The sequence below is a fragment of the Gymnodraco acuticeps genome, unplaced genomic scaffold (assembly GCF_902827175.1).
Source record: "Gymnodraco acuticeps unplaced genomic scaffold, fGymAcu1.1, whole genome shotgun sequence".
Lineage (NCBI taxonomy): Eukaryota > Metazoa > Chordata > Actinopteri > Perciformes > Bathydraconidae > Gymnodraco > Gymnodraco acuticeps.
In genome coordinates, this window is record NW_022989947.1 from 3,575,504 (window position 1) to 3,586,635 (window position 11,132).

Here is an 11,132-nt window from a genome sequence, read left to right on the forward strand (position 1 = left end):
AAATATCATATTACAATGTATACTTGAGAAAAAGCCGTTTTCATTTTATGTATTTAAACTTTTCCATAATTTACATGAAGGGTTTGCTAATATTGATTCCTTTTAATAAATGATCTAAAACATGTCAGTATTTTCATGAGCCTTTTATGTGAATATTTAATAATACTGTGTACTGCATGTTTGGTGAATGATATAACTCTTCATTTCTTGAGAGCTGAACACACTTTAGTCAGAAATGTTTTGCAGCTATCATAAGGATAGAACACCAACGCGATTAGTTTATTTAATCATACAGTGTAAGTATCAAAGTTGGTTCTTGGCCTTCAAAAATATAGTTTTACAAAACAATGAAATCACTATTTATATGAGCAATGTCAACAGATGACCACTGAGCAAACTGCAACAGCTGATGAAGAACATGTAAGTCTGAAAGCCCAGGGATAAGGTTCTTGAGTTGTGAAAGCTTAGTCATACTATGGTACAATTTATTTAGGCATTGAATCTTGAAAGTAGAAAGATTACAAATTGACCAGCACATTGTAATATACATGTCTTTATTAGTGGCTTTCCACTTCAGATGTAAGCCTTATTTTTCCTCAATTATATCTGTCATCACATCCTCTCATCTCAACCAGACTTCCTTTAAAATTCTTGGTCTATTTTTAGCTTAATATACAGTTACAGTTCACCTTAACCCTCTTGAAAGTGAACAGCATTGGCCTGTGGATGATTTTAAAGCCTTCGCTCCCTTAAACAAGATGTGTCACATTCATCAAATTTATGTGACTTGCGTTCAAGACAAACTGTTTCTCATGTTCAAAATAACATGTGTCAGAAGTGTATGAAAAGCAGAACACAGACATGGTTCATGTGAATACTGTACTCTGCGTTTAAAGTAACACACAAGGTCACACTCTTTACTTTGTTGAAAATGTCACATCCTTTTAGAACGCATATGAAGATGGATTTAGTCATCTTTACAGTACGAGACAACGTTGTTTATAGGATGAGGATTTCTAAAGTCTCTCTCTCTGGATAAACTTCTGCTGATGTTGACCACTTTTCATGCCTCGGGGTCATTACTCGTTCTTTTAGTTATTAGAAGGAGTGTGTCTGCTCACTTAGCTGGAATATGTTGCGTTGTTTTAAGCCCATTGGAGCACACTGCATCACTTTAGACTAGAGCTGTTTAAGTCTATTATACAGCATCTACGGTTAAGCCATCTGTCTCCATCCAACATTATGGGAGTTCCTGCCATTAGTTCAAATCCCTGCTCGAAGATGATTTAAAAGTAAACAGTCAGCAACAGCACAAGTTTGGAAACAACCCTGATATGCTTTTAGTCTTTACACTACAAACAAATGGGTCTGGAACAAAAATCGGATTTATTTTCACCATAGCAAAACACTAGCTTTTGCAATAATATTTGATTGTTTAATGACTTGTATAATTGCAAATAAAAAAAGCTACATCAAAGTTATTCAATTTAGGAAAGACATTGCAACATTTCTCTGTATGCAGATTATGTTTAACTAATCTGAAAAACTACTCTCCCGACATTGTTTCTCTGTCAAAAGCCACTTCCTCTTAGATGAAATCAGAAAGTATTTTTCACATATGCTTCTATATACTTATGTGAACAGTGGATACATGGTTTGTTACCATGTGAATTCATTACTCGAAAACTACGTTAGGATTTCTCATGGCATCTTTGCCTAAACGTTAGAAATACTCTGTGACATGGATAAAACAGATACTTATGAATGTTGGATAGTTTTATCTTTCTACTATACTAGAGGTCAAGAATGACTTTTCATGCTTAATAAATACAGACGCAATCTCTGGGGGATTTTAGCCTTTTTTCCAGAACTAGATTGAAAAACTCAAGCCTAGCTAAAATTCTATTTCTTACTACCAGTTTAAATAATAACTTAAAAGCTCCGAATGCTACTAATAACTTGTTAGATATTTAAAGAATGGCACATTTATAATGGCCACCACATGCAACCTTGTGTTTCCAATTCTACAGGTAGCTGTTTTGATGTTGTGTTGTTATGCACACAACTTTGTTTTTTTGTCTTGTTACTTCAACACATCTCCAGCCAATCAGACACCACCCTGCCAACCAATGGAGAGCCTTCTCAATAACAACAGCTCCACCTCCACCACTGAGCCCCTCCTGCCCCTTTTGAACCCTGACCCAACCAACTGCAGCGCCTGGGACCAGCGGTGGGGGGCACCATACCTGCACAGGTTAGCCCACCTTGACATGCAGCTCTACCAAGACTTCTACTTTGTGTGGGTCACTCTCATGGTAAGACCAGATACTGTATAACAATGTCACCAAATAAGCCTTGATTGAGTGATTAGGACCACTGTTAAAGATGAAATGCTGACTCACACACATGCACACACAAATATACCCAATCTTATTTATAGCCTTTTTTTTTCATTGGTTTTGTTATTGTTATTGTTATTATATGTAACTCTTTTAAAAAAAACATATTTTGACATCAATATTATGTTATTTATAACATTTTTAGATACATGCTTCAAATAAACCCAGTGGGGTTTCTGAGTAGTCCACTCTATTTTGTTATGTTCTGTTTCTGTATTTTTACATAGTGAAAATGCACTTAAAGTCATGTATCGAACCAGAATTTGGTAACAAACTACACTCAAATTAAGGAATTTGTTATTGGACTTTTTAATATAAGTTTGGAGCACAGCAACGACTACTACTACACCTCACTGTGTACAGGAAGATACAACTTTGAAGAAAACAGAATCATATAAGTACATCAGGTTTCATAGAGCCAAACATTTCAAGTGCTACTCAACTGGCTATAGATAAGCCAGTCCTTTATTAGTATATAAGTGCTCTGTTAGCAGTTCTTTGTTAGTAATTATATCGTTCGAAGTGGAGTCGAAAGAGATGAGTTTTCAGTCTGCGCCGGAAGATGTGCAAGCTATCTGCTCTCCTGATTTCAATGGGGAGCTCATTCCACCATTTTGGAGCCAGGATAGCAAACCCACGTGTTTTTGCTGATGGGAACTTGGGTCCCCCTCGCAGCGAGGGTGCAGCGAGTCGTTTGGCTGATGCAGAGCGAAGTGCACGTGCTGGGGTGTACAGTTTAACCATGTCCTGGATGTAGGAAGGGCCAGATCCATTCGCAGCATGGTACACAAGTACCATTGTTTTGAAGTGGATTCCAGCAATTACTGGAAGCCAGTGAAGTGAGCGGAGGAGCGGAGTGGTGTGGGAACATTTTGGAAGGTTGAAGACCAGACGAGCCGCTGCATTCTGGATGAGCTGCAGAGGTCGGATGGCACATGCAGGCAGACCAGCCAGGAGGGAGTTGCAGTAGTCTAGGTGTGAGATCACAAGAGCCTGGACCAGAACCTGCGTTGCTTTCTGGGACAGCTGGGGACGTATCCTCCTGATGTTGTAAAGCGTGTATTTGCAGCAGCGGGTTGTAGCAGCGATATTTGCAGTGAAGGACAGTTTGTTATCTAGGATCACACCCAGATTCCTTGCAGTCTGAGTCGGGGAAACAACAGAGGTGCCGATGTTGATTGTTAGGTCAAGAGTGGGGCAATCTTTTCCCGGAAGGAAAAGCAGTTCAGTCTTGTCAAGGTTGAGCTTGAGGTGATGAGCAGACATCCACTGAGAGATGTCAGCTAGACAAGCAGCGATGCGTGCAACGACCTGGGTCTCTGAGCGGGGAAAGGACAGAATTTATTTGGTGTCGTCAGCGTAGCAGTGGTATGAAAAACCATGCGGGCTAATGACTGATCCGAGCGAGTTTGTGTACAAGGAGAAGAGGAGGGGACCAAGAACAGAGCCCTGAGGGACCCCTGTAGTTAATTGACAAGGGTCAGACTCGGACCCTCTCCAAGTTACCCTGTAGGTACGGTCTTTGAGGTATGAGGTGAGGAGGGAAAGTGCAGTGCCTGAAACTCCAAGTTTTTGGAGAGTGCGAAGGAGGATCTGATGGTTCACCATGTCAAATGCATTAGACAGGTCCAAAAGGATGATGACAGAGGAGAGGGATGCTGCTTTGGCAGTGTGCAGTTCCTCAAATACAGCAAGGAGAGCAGTTTCTGTGGAGTGACCTGCCTTGAAACCAGACTGGTGTGGATCCAGAAGGTTGTTCTGATGGAGATAACAGGAGTTGTTTAAAGACAGCGTGTTCAAGTGTTTTAGACAGGAACGGGAGGAGAGAGACAGGCCTGTAGTTTATAACATCAGACGGGTTGAGAGTGGGTTTCTTTAGGAGAGGGTTTACTCTTGCCTCCTTGAGACTGTTTGGAAAGTGACCAGAAGTTAGAGAAGTATTGATGAAATGGGTGAGAAACGGTAGAATATCAGGAGCAATAGTCTGAAGGAGGTTTGAAGGGATAGGGTCCAGAGGACAGGTCAGGGCCGGCCCTCGGCATAGGCAGTATAGGCGAATGCTAAGGGCGCATCAAGGGGGCGCCGAAAAGAATTTTTTTTTTAAAAAGTTAGAAATTTAAAAAAAAAAAAAAAAAATTTAATTTCATAACACAATTTCCCGATTTTGGATCAACAAAGTACATCTTATTATCTTATACTAACATAACTACGCCTATATTGCGTACAGCGCCCATAAACTATGGCACACACCCCCCCCCAAAAAATCAAATTGAACTGCCCCAGTCCCAGTAAAAACCAGAGGTTTATGTGAAATTGTTCTTTTTTTTGAAATAATGGTTTTAGTGTGCAATTATAGGTTTTAATTTTGTATTTGTATTCATTTAAAATAAATCAAACTCCCAAAAAACGTACACAGCTTCTGTGTGCTTTTATTAACATTGGAATTTACTGTGTAAGCGGCCGCGGGGGGGGAGAGCTTTAGAGAGCTCTCTCCTGAAAGACTGAGAGGCTCTGATAACCTCAGCTCAGTGAGGTAAAGCCACACCTTTATATGATCATTATATTTATAAAAAAATAAGAGAATAGGTGAAAAACAGGTATAAAATACTGACAGTACAAAAAAGTTGTTATTAATAAACAAGAATACAGTTTGAAAGGGGAGTGATTTGTAAAATATCCATAAAGAAAAAGAAAATCTGCTTACAGTTCTGTTTCATATGGGTGTTGAGAGATGTATCCATAGATCTCCTAATGTTGCTCTCAAAGTGCACCAGATTGATGCTTTTAACTTCAATATTAAAAAAAAAAATCTTCCCGGGGGTGCATGCCCCCCTAGAGGAGGTGAGGTCCCCCCCCCACTTAAATCATGTTCAAATGGATAGGAAACTAAATACAGTTGCACACATCATGCCACAACCGTGCAAGCGCGAATCATAGTGAGTGTCTGCATTTTGGGGGGGGGGGCGCCAGCTAAAATCTTGCCTAGGGCGGCAAATTGGTCAGGGCCAGCCCTGGGACAGGTGGTAGGACGGGCAGAAGTAATGAGGGTAAGAACCTCACTTGGAGAGAGAGGGGAGAAGGAGGTTAGTGTGTGGGTGAACGGTGCGTCTGGCGACCCAGCGGTGAGTAAAGGTGAGTCAGAAAAAGAAGAGCGAATATCATCAACCTTTTTTTCAAAGTAGTTAACAAAGTCGCTTGACAGAAGGGAGGAGGGGGAAGGGGCTTTGGGGGGGTCCAAGAGGGTGGAAAAGATGGAAAACTGTTTTTTGGGATTGGAATAGGAAGATTGGATCTTATCTTGAAAGAAAGTGCTTTTTGTCTGAGAGATCGAAGCGGAGAAAGAGGATAGGAGAGCCTGATAGGTTAGGAGGTCGTCACGGTGTTTGGATTTCCACCGTTTCCGCTCTGCTGCCCGAAGGATGGTTCTATTAGCACGCAGTGCGTCATTTAGCCAGGGAGCAGGAGGGGACTGACGAGCCTGCCGAGATGTGAGAGGACGGAGAGAGTCCAGAGAGGATGAGAGAGTAGAGAGGAGAGTTTCTGCAGCAGAGTTTGGAGGCAGAAGTTGGAACGAGTCAGAGGAAGGGAGGGCTGAGAGCACCGATGCGGCAAAGGTAGAGGGGGAGAGGGAACGGAGGTTACGGCGGACAGGTGCAGGATGAGAAGAGATTAGTTTGTTATGTTTGGAAAGGGGTAAAGAGAATGAAATTAAGAAGTGATCGGATGTGTGAAGCGGGTTTACAGAGAGGTTAGTAGTGCAGTTCCTTGAGAATATGATATCAAGGACATTGCCAGCTTTATGAGTCGGTGGTGAAGGAGACAGTGAGAAGGCAAAGGTGGTTAACCGAGATGTTAGTTTGTCTATCTTCCCTGTCTGGAGGTTGAAGTCTCAGAGAAGTACAGCGGGAGGGCCAGTTTCAGGGATGTGTGAGAGGAGATTATCTAATTTCTCCAAGAAGTCCCCCAAGGCGCCTGGTGGACGGTAGAGAACAACAATGGTTAATTGTATAGGATGGGTTACTGTGACGGCATGGAATTCAAAGGTGGAAGGAGTGAAGTTAGGTAGCTTGAAGAGGGAAAAGCTCCAGTTGGGAGAGAGCAGGAGACCAGTGCCACCTCCTCTGCCAGTGGGTCTGGGTGTATGGGAGAAGGAATATGCTGTGGAGAGAGCTGCTGGGATGGATGTGTTGGATGGTGTAATCCACGTCTCAGTGAGAGCAAGGAAATCCAGAGACTGCAGGGAGGCGTAGCCAGAGATGAAGTCAGCTTTAAGAACAGCTGACTGGCAGTTCCACGGGCCACCTGCAACTAGCTGTTGGATCTCAGTGGAGCATGTGGGATAGACGAGAGGAGGCCGGTTATATCGATTAGGAGATACACGGGGCCAGTGATAATTGCGAGAAGACACATGAACAGGAATGGAGAAAATACACATGATTATAGCATGAGGGGCTAAAAAATAAAATAAAATAAAATACTAGAGATACTTAGCTCAATCAAAGTAGGATTTGCCTCCTCTTTGCCACCCTCGTGACTCCCGCAGGACTCCAATGTCTTTGTCAGTCTTACTCCCGCAGGACTCCAATGTCTTTGTCAGTCTTCGTCTGACGCTCCAGGAAAGAGCTACCTAAAATGGACACCTGATTGCTGAGTTCTCACAGCTGTGGGGCCACGCCCCTCTAATTAGTTAACTATCTTCAGCTGATGGGTGACAGCAGAGTCTTCCTGCCTATTGTAATGCAGGGTTGAGAGAGTGACCCACTGAGACCTGTGTAACAGGTTCTGTTGAGCAGATCTGAGATTTAAAATCTCTCAAAAGCGCAGTTTCAGCTACAATAACTACAGAACAATTATACAGAGTAGAATAAATAAAACAGAGAAGTCTATTTAAACAAGAATATAACTTACAGTGATTGCTGAGTCAATAGGTAGTGTCGTCACCCAGTCTAGATGCACACTGTTATGAAGCCTCCACAGTGGTATAAAGGGCTGACCCTAACCCTACCGAGAGCCAGCGCACCACACAGGGCTCCCCTGGAGCCCTACGCTCTTCCCTAACCTAACCCTAACCCTAACCCTGCAGGTGTGTAACTGCCTGATGCTGGTGGTCGGTGTGGTCCTCAACTCTCTGGCTCTCTATGTCTTCTGTGGAGCCTCCACCAACTCCTCTGCCTCTGTGGTTTACACCATAAACCTGGCTGTAGCTGACCTGCTGGTGGCGCTGTCACTGCCCGCTCGCATCGCTCTGTACCACAGTGGAGGGAGCTGCTTGGCCTGCTCCTACGTTCACACCTTCAGCTACTTTGTCAACATGTACTGCAGTATCCTATTTCTGACAAGGTATGTGGTTTGACCCATTCATACAACATTTAAAATGCATACATATTATCAGCAGAAACCTCTAATCTAAGACTTTCCTTCCACCCCTTCCTTAAGTATCTGCGTAGATCGGTACCTGGCTGTCGTACATGCATCCAGCACTCTCCATCGATGCAGGACCCCGGGAACTGCCAGGTGTGTCAGCGCCACAGTTTGGTTCACTGCAGTTGTGGTCACCTACTCTTTCCAGGTGAAGACACATGCATAACAAACACTATACAAACACTTTAAACTATTGATTAATAAGAACAAAGGTCAATAAGTCTCCTACAATAGAGGAATGCATCTAAAATTATGGATGGACTGCTTCTACTGCATCCCCCTCCTCTATTTACACCTTTATCAAATGTTGATAAAAAGGAAAATAGAAGCATTTAAGTCCCTCATGTTCCGCTCTGGTCTCTTCTTCCATTTTGCCATGCAGACCGCATTCTGATGAAGACACATCCTTTCTGATCTACTCAAACATCTAATTTATCTGTTAAATATCAATACAATACAGTGTTGGTGTCACTGGAAATGCAGAGTTTCTTTCAAGCAAAGTGTAGTGTGGTATCATTGGCTGAATCTAACTGTAACAATGGCAGTTCCAGTATAAATGTGTCCCCAAGACCTATTAGTGAGGTGAAACATTTGGTAGCTTGTTGTTCAGCAAAGCCTGATCACTTTTGAAAATGTTGAGTAACTTCACTTGAAAGAAGAAAGAGCTCTATAAGACAGTTTGTATCTCTCTCACTCTGAACAGACCACAGCGTTGGAGTTCAGCTCCTCCTGTGTGCTCCTTCCTGCCCTCTTCTACCTCACCATCCTGGAGTTCCTGCTCCCCCTGTTGGCCGTGGCGGGCTTCACTCTGCGGGTCGCCTGTTTCCTCTCCTGCAGCCACGGCCTGGTGCCCCAGCAGAGCAGGGCGAGGAGGGCCCGCGCTGTTAGGCTTCTGGCCACCGTCCTGGTGGTCTTCACTATCTGCTTCACGCCGTTCCACGTCCGCCAGGTGCTGGTTTACTTCAGGGTGAAGGTCGGAGGGGAGGGGCTTGATCAGGGGCCGGGGCATGTGCTTGCCTATCATATTACAGTGACCCTGAGCAGCCTGAACAGCTGCCTGGATCCAGTGGTTTACTGCTTTGTGACTGACAGCTTCAAGAGAGTGTGGGGGAAGAGAAGGAGAGGAGCGAGGGAGAGGGACGGGGAGGCAGGGCACACCAGTGGGGAAGAAGGGGAGAGGAATTCAGTGAGTAAATGTCCAGGTACGGCTCTGGCTTTAGCTCACAGCGTGGTCACACTCACCTTCACCAGCTCCCCCCTCTCTGCTGCCAACATGGAACAGTCCACTTAAAGACAGGTGACTCCGTCGACCCCTGTGAGTGGAACAATCCAGAGACACATAGAGAGAAAGGTGTCTCACCATACCTGCACAGGTTAGCCCACCTCTAGGCTGCACATTGCTATTTAGGATTAACACATCAAACAACTTGCATATACAGTAACATCACTGCATTGGCTGCCACCCTTTATCCATTTCCTTATCTCCTCGTACTTTCTCTCCTCTTAGTTTGCTGGACCACACATGGGATCGTTTTGATTTAAAACTGATGAGCTTTTACTTTTGGAGGGATCATGTCTTGAATGTTATGTGGAAAAAAAGAAACACATGTCTTGATGACATGGTTCCAAAACATTTAAAGATCTTGGATAACAGTTCAGTCTGCCAACACATGTAGAGTTACAAAACTTCATAACATTCAGTTGTTGTTGGCTATAAAAACTTTGAAATCCAATGCAATTGAATGCAGCAGCTCAGCTGTAAATCCCACCTCTACAAAGATAATGATGTTCAGTTTTGATACTTTCAAAGAGGTATTATTTAATTAAAAGTAAATGATTATAGTTAAACACATAAGCAGTGATGTGAAACTGAACTCACATCTTTAGAAATGTGTTTCTAATATTTGGGCTAATTACAAACATGTGGGGGTAAGAATAACAGCAACACATTACAATATGATGCAGTCTAGTACAAAACAACCTTAGGAACCTACATATGGTGAACAAAATCAAGCCATTGTCATGTTTGTAAAACTATTCACGTGGCAGTGCTGTGATTGCATTTGATTGTATTGTAATCATAAAGAATTATTGTCTGGAAAATTGTTGTTAGAAGTGTTGAATGCTAAAGTCCGGTACCAGGTTTAGCCTCATGTGATGTTGTTGTAAAGTAAAACATTTCTTTTGCTATGATTGTCATAATATTTCATATTTACGTTATTAAACCAACACCTTGTTTCCATACAAAAATACAACAGCATATTCTGGTAACTGTCCAAAAAAGGCTAACATACTAAAATTAACTTGTAAGATAATACCTAAGAGGTATGTGCTTTCTGGAATTTCTGTGATTATGTAAGAAACATGTACATCAAGGAGACTGTAATGCAGAATAATAGAATAAGAGAGTTAGGGTTAGAGAGCCAAACCAGAGGAGTGTTGAGTCAACAGATTAAATAGGCTAGAAGCAAAGCCCTCTGCAAAAGTATAAACACTTGTAACAGTTAGTTTCTCGAGTACACAGTGAGGCTCTCCTTGTTTATCATTTGAAGTGCCTGCCCTAAATGGAGTAGTGTCGTCAGCGTCAAACAGAAAACGGACATCTCTGAAATACTGACTTGTGAAAAACAAACCCCTAATTGAGTGAACAAATGCTTTATTTAATTTTTTTAGAGACATTTTGGAGGATGTGATCATTGATGTGAGTCATAATACACGGGATCAGGTGAGGTTTGCAGGAATATACAGTATGTTCTCAATGTAGACATTCTGTGTTTTCTTAAAAAGAACTGAAATAATAGCTTGTTCCTGACTTTTTGTTTTGAATCCTGTTTAAATAAAGACATTTGATTTTGATCTGTTTAAAGTAGAAATGTTACTGCAGGTTTAATATCTACGCTATTTGATTCCAATTTTGAATGCAAATAAAGTAAAAGTCATCTTTAATAAGATGTATAGAGCTTTTCTGATTTGTTCCACCAGAGGACAGTATCACTCCACTCACTGCAGTGTCTCACCTGCATATTCTGTAACGGTACATACAATTAAAATAGACTGTCAAAACTAATTTCGTCAAAATTGCTACATGGACTTCAGCTGTATTCAACTAGACTAAGATGTTAAACAGGGTTGACTGTATGTTATTGATTACATTAATATTAGAGAATAGCTGTTCATTTTCACATAAATCAAATAATGTGTCAGTTGTCACAGGAAACTGAACAATTAAATTGAGCGTTATTTCTGTTGAAACACTCCAGTGGGACAGCAGGTTATTACAGTTCACTTAACGTAAATAGCGTCACACACAAA

At 42.2% G+C, this 11,132-nt stretch overlaps 1 protein-coding gene across 1 annotated transcript; it reads left to right on the forward strand.

Moving 5' to 3' along the window:
• Positions 1–2,129: 2,129 nt before the first annotated feature.
• On the forward strand, positions 2,130–9,111 carry LOC117542566 (G-protein coupled receptor 20). Its single transcript, XM_034210303.1, has 4 exons — positions 2,130–2,315; positions 7,483–7,739; positions 7,836–7,968; positions 8,524–9,111. The coding sequence occupies exons 1-4, from the start codon at positions 2,130–2,132 to the stop codon at positions 9,109–9,111; spliced, it is 1,164 nt and encodes a 387-aa protein (XP_034066194.1).
• Positions 9,112–11,132: the final 2,021 nt, after the last annotated feature.